Source organism: Muntiacus reevesi, chromosome 2 (assembly GCF_963930625.1).
Source record: "Muntiacus reevesi chromosome 2, mMunRee1.1, whole genome shotgun sequence".
Lineage (NCBI taxonomy): Eukaryota > Metazoa > Chordata > Mammalia > Artiodactyla > Cervidae > Muntiacus > Muntiacus reevesi.
The window spans coordinates 146,054,581-146,069,428 of NC_089250.1; the positions used below are offsets into that span (position 1 = coordinate 146,054,581).

The 14,848-nt window shown below is 45.8% G+C and overlaps 1 protein-coding gene across 3 annotated transcripts in view; it reads left to right on the forward strand.

Annotated features, from left to right (window-relative positions):
• Window positions 1-11,647: 11,647 nt before the first annotated feature.
• CNNM2 (cyclin and CBS domain divalent metal cation transport mediator 2) overlaps window positions 11,648-14,848 on the forward strand; it is a 164,173-nt gene continuing 160,972 nt past the window's right edge. For all 3 annotated transcript variants that reach the window (XM_065923237.1, XM_065923238.1, XM_065923239.1), the window contains exon 1: window positions 11,648-13,421. In XM_065923237.1, coding sequence (XP_065779309.1) covers window positions 11,801-13,421 — 1,621 coding nt within the window. In that variant the 5' untranslated portion in view covers window positions 11,648-11,800. The remainder of the gene's footprint in view (window positions 13,422-14,848) is intronic.

Here is a 14,848-nt window from a genome sequence, read left to right on the forward strand (position 1 = left end):
AATATGATCCCGCTATTTCACTCTTAGGTATCTATTCAAGAGAAATGAAAACATATGTCCACACAGACAATTATGCAAATGTACATAGGAGTATTATTCATAATAGCCCCAAACTTAGAAGCAATACAACTGCAATCAACTAGCAAATAAATGTAGTTTATCCACACAATAGAATAAAATTTATCTTTAAAAGGAACAAGTTGCTGACACATGAACAACACGGATGAACAAAATACTATGCTAAATGAAAGAAACCAGATGTAGGACTACATAATATGCAGTATTCAGTACCCAATTTCACTGCATGGGTTTCCCCCACGTACACACAAAGCTATTCTTTGACACCAGTTGTTCAGTTCAGTTTCTCAGTCATGTCCGACTCTTTGCAACCCCATGAACTGCAGCATGCCAGGCCTCCCTGTCCAACACCAACTCCTGGAGCCTGCCCAAACTCATGTCCATTGAGTTGGTGATGCCATCCAACCATCTCATTCTCTGTTGTCCCCTTCTCCTCCTGCCCTCAATCTTTCCCAACATCAGGGTCTTTTCAAATGAGTCAGCTCTTCGCATCAGGTGGCCAAAGTATTGGAGTTTCAGCCTCAGCATCAGTCCTTCCAATGAACACCCAGGACTGATCTCCTTTAGAATGGACTGGTTGGATCTCCTTGCAGTCCAAGGGACTCTCAAGAGTCTTCTCCAACACCACAGTTCAAAAGCATCAATTCTTCGGCACTCAGCTTTCTTTATAGTACAATTCTCACATCCATACATGACTATTGGAAAAACCATAGCGTTGACTAGACGGACCTTTGTTGACAAAGTAATGTCTCTGCTTTTTACTATGCTATCTAGGTTGGTCATAACTTTCCTTACAAGGAGTAAGTGTCTTTTAATTTCATGGCTGCAGTCACCATCTGCAGTGATTTTGGAGCCCCCCAAAAATAAAGTCAGTCACTGTTCCCACTATTTCCCCATCTATTTCCCATGAAGTGATGGGACCGGATGCCATGATCTTAGTTTTCTGAATGTTGAGCTGTCAGCCAACTTTTTCACTCTCCTCTCACTTTCATCAAGAGGCTCTTTAGTTCTTCTTCACTTTCTGCCATAAGGGTGGTGTCATCTGCATATCTGAGGTTATTGATATTTCTTCTGGCAATCTTGATTCCAGCTTGTGCTTCATCCAGCCCAGCGTTTTTATAATGATGTACTCTGCGTATAAGTTACATAAGCAGGGTGACAATATACAGCCTTGACGTACTCCTTTTCCTATTTGGAACCAGTCTGTTGTTCCATGTCCAGCTCTAACTGTTGCTTCCTGACCTGCATACAGGTTTCTCAGGAGGCAGGTCAGGTGGTCTAGTATTCCCATCTCTTTTAGAATTTTCCACAGTTTATTGTGATCCATACAGTCAGTTTGGTTTATTAGGCATTTCTAAATTTAGGACAGGCTTCCCCGGTGGCTCAGCAGTAAAGAATCTACCTGCCAATGCAGAGACGTGGGTTTGATCCCTGGGTTGGGAAGATCCCCTGGAGAATAAAATGGCAACCCACTCCAGTATTCTTGCCTGGGAAATCCCACGAACAGAGGAACCTGGTGGGCTACAGTCTGTGGGGTCGCAAAAGAGTTGGACATGACTCAGCAACTAAGCAACATCAATACAAATTTAGGAGGACGAAGTATTAACCTTCTGGTTGTCATTCTGAACCTCTTAGTTCCTCCAAAAGAGGTTGAGTAAGGAGATTAGGCTAGAAATTCACATTGTTCTTTTCCAAAGAATAACATACTTTATGCATGTTAAGAATTATATTTGATCTAGAACCTAGAAGATATATATATTAGACAATGTAAAATTAGATGCGTTTTACCCAGAAAAATGCCATAAACAGTTATGTAAATATTAAAAAATAGGTGAAATAGACAAATAGGAATATCTGACCCTTATGAGAGGGAGAGGTAGTGTGGAATGACAATTGAGGGCAAAAGTTGATGCCAGATGCTTTAGTTTTTTCCCCTCTCAACTCTGTCATTTAGCATTTTGGCCTTGAGAACATCATTTAACATCTCCATGCCTTTGTTTATTGATTTGTATGAAGTTCTTTGAGAGAGCACATGTTTAGATCCACATGGTTGCTGCGAGCATGTGATGTCAGGACAAGTGCTCCTTTTGCTGCGAGAACATGGTTTGTGAAGCTGCCGGCAGGTCTTTTGACTGTGGGCAGCTTTACTTCCAACATTTTATTGTAACCATTTTCAAACATACAGAATGGTTTAAAGAATTGTAGCAATGACCCATTTACCCACCCCCATAAAAAAAAAAAAAAGACTTGTTAGCCATCTGCAATCATTCAATACGTTTTAACATTTTTATTGACAGTAGAGCCACAGAAGCATTCTTCCCTCACTGCAAACCCTTTTCAAAAGATACTGGACTTAAAAATTTAAGGAGTGGATTTTTCCTTAATTGATTATTGTATCAAATACAGTATTTTCAGTCCTTCATTATCACAGAGGAGGATTTATTTACAAATTATGGAAGTCTGCAGAGGCTTTTCTGTTTACCTACTGGAGGAGGCCCAGCCACAGCCAGAACTGGCCCCCTACTCCCACCCCGCCTTGAGCCACACACAGTTTTAAAGGTCATGACTTTGTGCCAGGACAGCAGCAGAACCCTCTCCTCCTATTGATTCTTGACCTTTCTTCTATGGCTCCCAAGAAGCAGCCAACGTAGTGACTAGTTCTGTCCTATTAGATTGAGAGGTCTATTACATGAGTCCAGCAAGAAATGTGAACCTATCTTTTTTTTTCTTTTTGTAAGTCAAAGAATGTTGCTCGCTATCAGGTTCTGCAAGGATCAAGTCTTCAGCTACTTCAGTCACTGATGAAAGTACACCCTGGAAAGAATTAAGGATGCAAAACAGGATGAAAGCACTCTATATTTTGGCAAAACAGTTCCCTTAGACAGTTACATAGATCTCAAGAAAAATTTTTATGAACCCAGATTCTTGTATCTTCACATACATAGAAAAGCACTAAAATCATTAACAGAGATATCTGTTCCTCTGGATTAACAGTAACCTTTTACAGAGATGCATGCTTTACTGCACCAATTCCCTAGTCAAAGTCATCTTTATACTGATTTCTACCCCTGTCTCTTTGGAGCAGTCCCCCCAGAGCTATGGAGAGGATGATTCCCAAGCTAGAGTCTTTAATAAGACCCTGAATAAAACTCAGCTCAACTCTGCATTTTTCTTTCAGTCTACACTTTCATTTGGCCACTAATATTAATTAAGCACCTGCTGTTTACCAGGCACACTGGAATATTATGCACCTTGGGGGCCAACAGGACAAAACCAACTAGGCATATTTTCTAAACTTTGTTGGCATCTGTCCTCACTTCTCTGATTACACACACCACCATTTGGATCTAAACTGGGCTTCTTTTGTAGACCCTGCCCTAAGAGTCAGCAGAGGGAGATCTCCCTAGATAGTGAACTCTTTTGTAAATAGGAAGCTGGAATTAGACAGTCCTAATAATGACCTGTGACTTGAGCTTTCCTGCTTCATTCCAGTTTCTGTTCAACTGCTGATCCTGCAGTTCCCGTAAGCACAGCTCCCACTGAGGTTAGTGGGAGTGTTATGTGAACCTAAGTTTTGCTCTTCATTTTCTCCTGCTGAGTGAACCTTGCTTGTCTTGGACTGTTGGCCATCCCAGTCCCCTTCCCCAACAGGCACGGGCGTGCTAGCCCGTCCTTTCATGACGCCAAGCCCTACCATAGTGACAGGCTCCAGGTGAGGGGAAAATCAATTGGGGACAGAAGCATTCTACTTCTTGCCTCATAAAATAGCAGAGAATGCTTCCTATACACTGTCCAGAAGTGTATATATATACTTATCCCAGAGAGAGTAAGTAGAATGGCAAATGGATGATGTACTGGGTACTCTGTTAAGCCAGACTTGGGTCTGCTCACTTTGCCTAAAGTCATTAACCTCATTCATGGAAGGAAAAGGGATGCAGGAGACAGAAAACAGGTGTTTTTTCTAATTCTGGTTCTGCTGCTGAATTTGTCACTTTCCCCTTGGAAAATCATTTGTCCATTTTGGGATTCACTTTGCTCAGCTGTAAAATGAGATTTTGAACTCTGCATAAGTTCCCTTCCATCTCAGAAACAGACTTAATGGGTCTAGATTCTGGGGAAGTCACAGAGTTTTAAACAATTGAACTAGTTGCCCACATTTATAAATCAGAAGGTTTTCCATAAAATGTGAATTTCTGGCTTCTCTTGAAAAATTGGCAATCTGATCCTGCATTTCTGCACAGCTGCCATGGCCCCAGTGAATACTGGCTTCCCTGTTACACAGGGCATGTCCCTTTAGGCATAGTCCCTACCCAGCCAACTTTGCTGACCCCTGCAGGCAAAGGGCCCCATTTTAGGACTGGAATTTAGCACAGTTTCATCATAATTAAAAGTGAGTGTATGTCCCCCATTATAATTCAAATGTTGGCTGGCCTCTGGCTTAATCTATGACTCTGACTTATATATTTAATTCATTATAAGCAGAAGTTAAGAAGGGCAGGTGGAGCTGGGTAGGGGTGCTCACAGGAGGGAACCGAAGCGCGCTGGAGCTGCTTATGGTAATTTGACATATAACTCGGAGCCTGATTGTGTCAGGTGAGGTGACCTGGATGATTTATTCTCTGTTCCGAGTTAACAGGCTTCCATCACATCAGTGTCTCTGTGAATATGAAATGAGCATCCCCAGGAAAGCAAAGCCTCAAAATGTCAAGTTGCTCCGGGGGAGAGGTTTTGCACAGTGCGCACAGAAGGATTTGTGTGGCTTCTAGGCTTAATAGTTAATCTTTTATTAACTGTCTTTCTTTTCTTTTTCTTATTAACCTTATTATTCCTTTCAGTTGGATTTAACTAGGGAAATGTTGTAAAGGAGGTGTTCTTATTTCTGCTTTTCAATAATGTAACAGGACCCCACCGAGGCAGCCCTTCACAAATGGTGATTTTTCCTGGGGAGGAGGAAAATTCACTGCTTTGTGTGCATATAAAGCATGCCAAATATCCCAAGTTGTTTCTCTTCTGAAAAAAACTCCCTTACACCTCCCTCATAATGCTGATTTTTCTAGTTTTATAGAGGAGAAAACTGAGGCTGCAGGTATTTAAATGACTTTCTCAGTGGGAGTGCAGTCTAAGAAATGTTAGAATCAAGGCTACACTCCTCTGACTCTGGCACCACTGCTTCAGAAGGTCTGTCCTTGCTCTCGTTTAGGTGATCCCAAAATTTTAAAATACAGAATTAAGATGGTAAATGATTAGTACAAAAGCAAGCATCACTATAGTAGTGCAGACTGTAAGCAATCTGCCTGCGTAAATGCTAAAGAATCTGGCTGCAATGCAGGAGACCCAGGTTCAATCCCTGGGTTGGGAAGATTCCACTAGGGAAGGAAATGGCAACCCACTCCGGTATTCTTGCCTAGAGAATTCCATGGACAGACAGTGAGGTTGCAAAAAGTTGGAGATGACTGAGCGACTAATACACACACACAAGGATCACTATGTAGGGTAAAGAAGGTATGTGATCTAGAAGGGACAGATAGGAGCTTTCTCAATGAGGGGGTGGTTCCTGTTACCATTATTAAAGATTACAAAGTCAACATAATCTTTGCCTGGGACTGTCCCAGTTAGCCTCAAACTAGGTTAGTTATTAATAGTACCTTTATTTTTTACTCTAAAACAGGTTCTGTTTTAAACAATAAATTATGTGGTCAGCTACTATACATTTATACATCTTTATGATGTTTATTATAAGGCTTTCCAGGTGGTGCTAGTGGTAAAAAACCCACCTGCCAGTGCAGGAGATGTAAGAGACATGGGTTCGATCCCTGGGTCAGGAAGATCCCCTCGAGTAGGGCATGGGAACCTACTCCAGTATTCTTGCCTGGAGAATTCCATGGATAGAGGAGCATAGCGGTTCCATGGGGTTGCTAAGAGTCGGACATGGACTGAGCGACTGACACATGAACTTCCTTGACTGACCGTGAAGCTCCCCTCAGTTCCTCCATTTTATTTGTATTTCTTTTTAAGACATTCTATATTCTACCCTGCATTATGTAGTTATTTAGTACATGTTTCCTGATGTCCTTACCAGTAAGTTTTTTTGGGTAACCTCTAGGTCCAATGCCTAGTGCTTATTTAGAAATGCAATCTCTCTGAGTTGAATGAGGGAAAAAAATCAATGAAAGAGAAAAAAAGAAACAGGGTGAGAAATAAGACATACACTTAAAGTTTAAAGAAGAAGCAGAGAATTGAGATGTGGTATTAATAAATGGGAAGAAGTAAGTTAAATCTTCAGTGTAGTGGTGTTTCAAATAAAACAAGTATCTCAGAGGAACTAAAAATAGGAGCAGATTTTTTCCCCACTGATGCCTGGCATATTATTTGTCTATATGTGGAGATTTGACTAATTACTGGAGTAGAGTTTTTGCTGCAACTTCAAATGATTTGGAAAAAAGACCATACGAATGAACTCAGTTGATATGGGAAAACTAGCATTTTATGTCTAGAGGCATAATCAAAGATTAGAGCTTGGGTATCAGATCCAGGGCTCAGAATTGGACTCTCAGGATCTGTTCTTTGTCCGGTGGTCCTGTGGTCTCATTTCTAGTTACCTTTCTCCTGTCAGAGTCTGCCTTACCTCCCACATCTTCCTCACTCCCCAAGTGTGGTTTTTATGTTTAGATTTTTGAATGGGCAGTATTCACAGGGAGCAACATTTTAAAATCTAAAATTGCAACCTGGGTTGAATGTTTTGGTCACAGTGATAAGAATAGTGGAGCACAGAACATCTCTTACAACTTTGTCCAAGACTAAGCTGGAGATTGGAACTGAGGTGATACAGAAGTCAGAAAGAACATGCTAGAAGATTCTAGAAAGTCCCACAGTTGTAGGGCCTGGCAGTCTGGAGGACAGGGGGCAGGGCAAATAGTGGATTTAGAGCAGAAGAAGGGTACCACGGGAGGTTTAGGAGGCACAAGCTCCCTGGGAGAAGGGTAGTACGTGGGGTGCTGTCCAGAGCACCATGGGGGCAGGGCCAGGAGGAGGGCAGTGAGGGAGGGAGGAGGCAGCAGAATTTTAAGTGGCAGGGGTCCACCCACCATTGGCAGGGATTCTCTCCTGAGGAGCTTGGGTCCTTCTCAAAGGAGCAAGATTTTCTCACAACTCTGTCAAAAAGTCATGTTTTCCTTTCTCTTTTACCCCAGTGACTATCTCCAGAAAGTATCTAGAAAAGGAGGGAAATAGAAAAGCCTGAAACAAAAAGCCTGAAAAGCCCTCTAGAGAAGGTAAACTGCATTGCTGATTTTATTTTGTTTGTCCTCTGTTGTGAAGAGTTCTCAGTTGAGCTAAAAGAGTTCTGTGTCTTTAAACAAGTGGACAGCTTTGCTTCAGGGGGAGCAGATTTGATTGGAGGGAAAGTTTGGACAACACCAGCATCACCCAGTTCCTAATTTTCCTCAAAAGACCCAGTGCTTCGGTGAGATTAAAATGTCATTTTGAATATTTTTCTACAAGTAGGCATTTTTTCTGGGGGAAAAAGTTTCTCTATAAAACTGGAGCTTTATGTTGAGAAATCAAATGCACAGAGAGCCATTTGGTGTTCTACTTGCTATCTTTAAAATCAAACTTGAAAAGACTTCTAGGTCTGGATACAGTGCCTTCCTGTCTCTGAACCTGCAGACAGGGGAGCATATTCCTGGCAGATGAGAGAACTGAACAGGCACCTTACCCCTGGAGGACCCAGTGATGGATTCTGGCAAGAGAGGGTTAGTTAGGGAAGGTATCTGCTAGGAGATTCTGCTTTACCTAAGGAGGTGTGGAAGGTCAGAGTCAGAGCCTTCCTAGGATTAGACATCCGTAGCAACCAGTAAGCAGTCTTGAGCCTTTTGTAGCTCTTTGTGGAGATGAAACATGTTCAGAATTCAGGGTTTTATTTTTTTCTGCCAGATTTAAAAAAAAAGATCCTGAGAAGTAAGTGCTGCCCCTGCCCTCGATTCATTCAGATAGACAGACTGGGAAGCTCCTGAAGGTCAAGTTTGTATTAGCAGGCCCCTCACTAAAGAGAGGGTAGGCCAGCTGAAAAGCCTCCAAGCTTGAAGCAGGATCCTACTTGCTATGGAAAAATTACTTGACTTGGGTGTCTAGATTGCTCTGTGACTTGGGTGTACATGGAGAATGTATTTTTGTTTGTTTGCTTTTTGGCCATATAGCACATCCTGTGGGATCCTAGTTCCCTGACCAAGGATTGAACCTGGGCCCTCAGCAGTGAAGCACAGCAGAATCTGAACCACTGGACTGCCAGGGAATTCCTTCATGGAGAATATGATCCCCCCGCCCCCCGCCACCGCGTCCCCCGCATTCACATCCAGGATGAACATTAAATTCACACAGGGAATTTTTGAACTTGTGTGTAAATTTGAGCTTGCTTTGTTTTATATTGTAAATTGTCTTGCCGGGCGCTTTCTGACATTTTACTATGAACTTCTAACTTGCTGAATGCCACAGTTTCCTGACTATTCTAGTTTTCTCTGAAATGCACAGGAGATGTCTGTAGGTTTGGCAAGCCTCTCCTCAGCCTCTTCTCTGCACTTCTCTTCTCTGCACTCTTATTGCAAAAGTATGCGTTCAGCATTTAAGAGCCTGTAGTCATCTTCCCTCTTAGCTCCCTTAAGCAGACTTGTGCTCACACTTTTAATGACAGTAAACAGTTGTGTTTTTAATCAGCTCATTTAGAAGACCATATCTATCCTTAACCTTTGTCATATATTCCCCCAAAGCTCAACATTTCTTCCAAACTTTGATAATGTTATTTTTGTAAATGCATGCCAAGTCTGTGAATCAGGACTTTTAAAAAAAAATCTAAACTTGTTTTTCAGATGTACCAGTATGAGAATTGTGGGTGCGGGAAGCAGCGTCAGAAACTGAAGGGTTGGAAGGACTTTCCTGGTGGTCCAGTGGTTAAAACTGTGCTACCACTGCAGGAGGCCTGGGTTCGATTCCTGGTCAGGGAACTAAGATCCCACATGCCACATAGTTAACCCCCCCAAAACAACAAAAAACACCAAAATGAACCAAACATACCTGATGACCAAGGAACCTTCATCAGTTCAGTATCAGTTCAGTCGCTCAGTTGTGTCTGACTCTTTGCAACCCCACGAACTGCAGCACGCCAGGCTTCCCTGTTCATCACCAACTCCTGGAGTTCATCCAAACTCATGTCCATTGAGTCGGTGATGCCATCCAACCATCTCATCCTCTGTTGTCCCCTTCTCCTCCTGCCCTCAATCTTTCCCAGCATCAGCATCTTTTCAAATGAGTCAGCTCTTCACATCAGGTGGCCAAAGTACTGGTGTTTCAGCATCAGTCCTTCCAATGAACACTCAGGACTGATCTCCTTTAGGATGGACTGATTGGATCTCCTTGCAGTCCAAGGGACTCTCAAGAGTCTTCTCCAACACCACAGTTCAAAAGCATCAATTCTTTGGTGCTCAGCTTTCTTTATAGTCCAACTCTCACATCCATACACGACCACTGGAAAAACCATAGCCTTGACGAGATGGACCTTTGTTAGCAAAGTAATGTCTCTGCTTTTTAATATGCTGTCTAGGTTGGTCATAACTTTCCTTCCAAGGAGTAAGCGTCTTTTAATCTCATGGCTGCAATCACCTTCATAGCAGCTGTGAATGCAGACCTTCAGTTCTCTTCCATATAAGAGAGAAGTCAACTTTATTAAAGAAAGAAAAGAGAGAAAGAGACTGAAGGACCGGAAACTAGAGTTGGGGACATTATTTGGAGCACTCAGAATAAAAATCCTTTCATTTTTAAAAATACAAGTACTGTTTTGAGCATCTATTATTCTTCTAGGCCCTGATGATACAGCAGTGAATAAAACAGACAAAATCGTTGCCCTTAGGAAGCTTAAGTTCTAGTAGGAGACAGATACACACCAAATTAAGGAAAATACAGTAAGGATGGAGAATAGGGAGTGTTTGGTCACTGGTTTATAAAGATGGACTTGAAACAGTCTTGAAGGAGGTAGTCTAGGGTTCTCTGCTGACATCTGGGGGAAAGAGAGTCCCAGGCACAGGCAACAGCAGCATGTATACAGGCTCCCTAAGGGAGCATCCCTAGAGAGAATGAATAACCAGGAGAATCTGGCTGGAGCACCAGATGATAGGGTTATAGAAGAAAGTGGGGCGGGGTGGGGGGGACAGTAGGTCTTTTAGACCCTTGTCAATACTATAGCTGCCAGTGGCTTTTACTGTGATGAGTTGGAAAGCCAGAGTAGGGTTTCACACAAAGAAGGGACAGTGGCTTATTTAACAAAACTACTCTGGCTGGTGGGTTGAGAAGGGAAGGGGACAGGTGTAGAAGACGATAGAACAGTGAGGAGGCCCTTGCAGTTATATCTATTAGAAATTAATAAAAATTTTACAGAAAGGAAAATGTGCTTGCAGCATTAAAAAAACGGAAATAATTATTTTTGGGGGATGTTTAAGTTGCAAGAAAAAAAACCAATTTGGCAACTCTGTTTCCTCCAGATACAGAGTAGGCTTGGGAGTCCAGAGTGGGCTTGGGAGTCCTTGGTCTTCAGAATTTTTTTCTCCTGAGCCACCAATGAACCTAGCAGGGTTTGATCAGTGTGTTTAAGAATGAGACTTTATGGGTCTGCTTAGGATGTCCGCCCCCTCCCATTTCCCAGATTTTCCCGAGTGCCTACTAGGAATAGATTCCTAAGTCCTACCCATCCAGTAAGTATGGAATGGGGCCAGGGAATATATTTTTTTTCAGTAAGAAAGTGAAGGGATTCTTATAACTTGGAAGATGGGGAACTGCCAGAATACCTTTTTGGGTTTGCAGCGTACCTGGAAAGCATTGCAGGGAGCCAATGCTACCGGCAGGTGGCGCTCCCTGACCGTGAGCTGCAGAGGCCGTCTGTCCCTTAGGGATAAGCGAGCGGCTCCAGAGGAGCGCGTAGATGTGGTATTGGGCCCACCGGCCACCGCTCATCCCGAGCGGAGAGGCGCGCAGGAGTAAAGAAAAGGGGCGCATTTTAGGCTGATGTGCGTCTTGGGTCAGGAAAGCGCAGACCTCTGCACGGTCACTGAGCACGCGGGAGCCGGCAGCGTGGCGCGGCGAGAACCGGCCGCCTCGGGGCACAGGACATTGGTCCAGCGTGCCAACCTAGGGACAGGGGTACTACCGAGTCCCCCCCGGGGCGTCAGGCTCGCAGAAGGCCCCTGTGCATTGGCGGCCGGGACGGGGGGCTCCGCCCCTTTTCGTTCGGCTCTCATCTGTGACTGGCTCTTGAGCCGGGGCTGGCCACACCTCCTCCCCTCGCACATACACAAGAGTCACGCGCCTTTCAGTTGGAAACTTGGAGAGCAGAGGAGGACGCTGTCCCTCGTCTCCCCACCCACTTATCTTGCCATTGGCTCGCGGCGCCGCTCACGGCCACGCCCCCATTCCAGCCCCCTGGCTGGGAGGGCGGGCACCTGCTGGTGATTGGCTGGTCGGCCTGACTCTTGCTGCAGCCGCTGGCACTCCCCCCACCCTCTCCCCCCTCCCGCTAGCCTCGAGGTCTCGGTGCTGGCCCAGGCCGAGTCAGTGTCAGTCAGGGAGGCGGGTTGCTGAGCAGTGGGTTCGAACACAGCATTGCAATCTCGCCCCGCGGGCCGATGCCTGCGCTCGCGCCGCCGGCTGAGAAGGATGAAGCCGCAGCTGGAGCAGCCACCCTATGATTGGCTGTGGCTCTTGTGAACCCGAAGTAAAGATGGCGGGCGGGCAGGCAGCCGCCGCACTGCCCTCTTGGAAGATGGCGGCGCGCCGCAGCTTCAGCGCCCGCGGCCGGGGGGTCCTGCAGGCGGCGGCGGGGAGGCTGCTGCCATTGCTACTACTGAGCTGCTGCTGCGGCGCGGGCGGCTGCACGGCGGTGGGCGAGAACGAAGAGACGGTGATCATCGGGTTGCGGCTGGAGGACACGAACGACGTGTCGTTCATGGAAGGGGGGGCGCTGCGGGTGAGCGAGCGGACCCGGGTCAAGCTGCGGGTGTACGGGCAGAACATCAACAACGAGACATGGTCCCGCATTGCTTTCACAGAGCATGAGCGGCAGCGCCACAGCCCCGGCGAGCGCGGGCTGGGTGGACCCGCGCCGCCGGAGCCGGACAGCGGCCCCCAGCGCTGCGGCATCCGCACATCAGATATCATCATCTTGCCCCATATCATTCTCAACCGCCGTACATCGGGCATCATTGAGATAGAGATCAAACCGCTGCGTAAGATGGAGAAGAGCAAGTCCTATTACCTGTGCACGTCGCTCTCCACGCCAGCACTAGGCGCCGGCGGCTCGGGGTCCGCGGGTGGCGCCGTCGGGGGCAAGGGCGGCTCCGGGGTGGCCGGGCTCCCGCCGCCCCCGTGGGCCGAGACCACCTGGATTTATCACGATGGCGAGGACACCAAGATGATCGTGGGGGAGGAAAAGAAGTTCCTGCTGCCCTTCTGGCTGCAGGTGATCTTCATTTCGCTGCTTCTGTGCCTGTCGGGCATGTTCAGCGGCCTCAACCTTGGACTCATGGCCCTAGACCCGATGGAGCTGCGCATCGTGCAGAACTGCGGCACGGAGAAGGAGAAGAATTACGCCAAGCGCATCGAGCCCGTGCGCAGGCAGGGCAACTACCTGCTGTGCTCGCTGCTGCTGGGCAACGTGCTGGTCAACACCACGCTCACCATCCTGCTCGACGACATCGCTGGCTCAGGCCTCGTGGCGGTGGTGGTCTCCACCATCGGCATCGTCATCTTCGGGGAGATCGTGCCCCAGGCCATATGCTCCCGCCACGGCCTGGCGGTGGGAGCCAACACCATCTTCCTCACCAAGTTTTTCATGATGATGACCTTTCCCGCTTCTTACCCGGTCAGCAAGCTGCTGGACTGCGTCCTGGGCCAGGAGATAGGCACCGTCTATAACCGGGAAAAGCTGCTCGAGATGCTCCGGGTCACAGACCCCTACAACGACCTGGTGAAGGAGGAGCTGAATATCATCCAAGGCGCGCTGGAGCTCCGCACCAAGACGGTGGAGGACGTGATGACGCCCCTCCGGGACTGCTTCATGATCGCCGGGGAAGCCATTCTGGACTTCAACACCATGTCGGAGATCATGGAGAGCGGCTACACTCGGATTCCAGTGTTTGAGGGGGAACGCTCCAACATCGTGGACCTCCTCTTCGTCAAAGACTTGGCCTTCGTGGATCCGGATGACTGCACTCCCCTGAAAACCATCACGAAATTTTATAACCACCCCTTGCACTTTGTTTTCAATGACACCAAGTTGGACGCTATGCTGGAAGAATTTAAGAAAGGTGGGAAAATTTTGGTATCCTTTCATTGGCTTGCTCTTTCTCACTCCATCCTCCTCCCTACTTGAGTCCTCTTCCCTCAGACCAACCCCCCAAGGCGAGTTGACCGGAATTTCTCCTCTCTTTTAATTGTAAAGTTGAAAGGGTGGCATGGATTTGGGGGTGGATTGAACTAGTAAGCGCTTCTAGGTTCTTTGAAACAAGACTGCCCTGGCTTGCTTCCCCCTCTATCATAAAGCAGGCTTCCTATTTTCTGCGCATGGTACTCTTACCCCCTGCACTCTGGCCTTGAGAGATCTGCTGCATTCATTGCGGGATTCTGAGTGGGTAGATGAAAAAAGAGACCCGCTGATGCCATGCTGTGCCATTTGGTTGCCGTGTACTAATCTCAGGCATTTGGAGAACGTTTAAATGGCTTTTCTGAACCCAGAGCAATGAGTTGATATTTCCGAGACTGGAAGTGCATTTTCAGTTGTTTCGGTTCCTGGTTGTCTGGTGACCTGTGGGAGAGATTAGGGCTGCTTTTGAGAACAGGGTATGGGATAAGCCAGGTATCACTAAAGAAAATCACTCATTTGGTTGACTTGCCTTAGCTGGAAAAGAGGTGTTTTGTTGTTGTTTTTGTTGTTTTTATTTAAAACTAACGCTATTTGTTAACATATAACTTGGGAAAACTAGAGCTAAGGTAACCTTTTATGAGGCTCTATATTGCTTAGCTTTCTTCACTGTTTGTTTACACTTACCTGACAACAAATAAAATTTCCCAAACCAAGTGTGGTTTTGGCAGAAAGCGTGGATCTTTAACAATGGGATTAATTCCTCTATATGGTTTATCTATTTCTTGAGACTTTCTGGTTTAAAAGTGTTCTTTTTAACCTTGATCACCTGGTATGTTAAATGGAAGTATGTCTGCGAGTCATTGTTCACTGTTCCAGGGAGTTTCACCAGGAAAGAGAAGTACAGAGGGTGCTATACTCACCTTTCTCGCATAGTGGTATTTTCTGTTTGTTTTACCATGTAATGAAAGGGCAACGCATACTGTTATCACTGAAATTCAGACTTGAAAAATGCTAGCTTTATTAGTTGACAGCCAAGTTCTTGATACTGAATTTTTAAATTGTTATGGTGCGGGTGCATGTTCATGTATTAGAATGTGTATGTAACCTTTTAATGAACCCATAGTCCTCAAAACTAACTTTTCGTTCTTCCAATAGAATTTTGATCACTGAGAGTGGTCTCTCCACTGAAAAAGGCCATGTGTAAGTGGTGACAGCTCGATGGCTGTGATGATATGAACATAGGGTGTGCAGTTGTCCTAATTCCATTTTCCTCCCTGAATGCTGTCCTCTCTGGAACAGGATCACACTGCAGTAATTTTCAGATAGAGCAGAATGCGCTTCAGAGATGGGGTAATTTGCATTTAAAAGCAG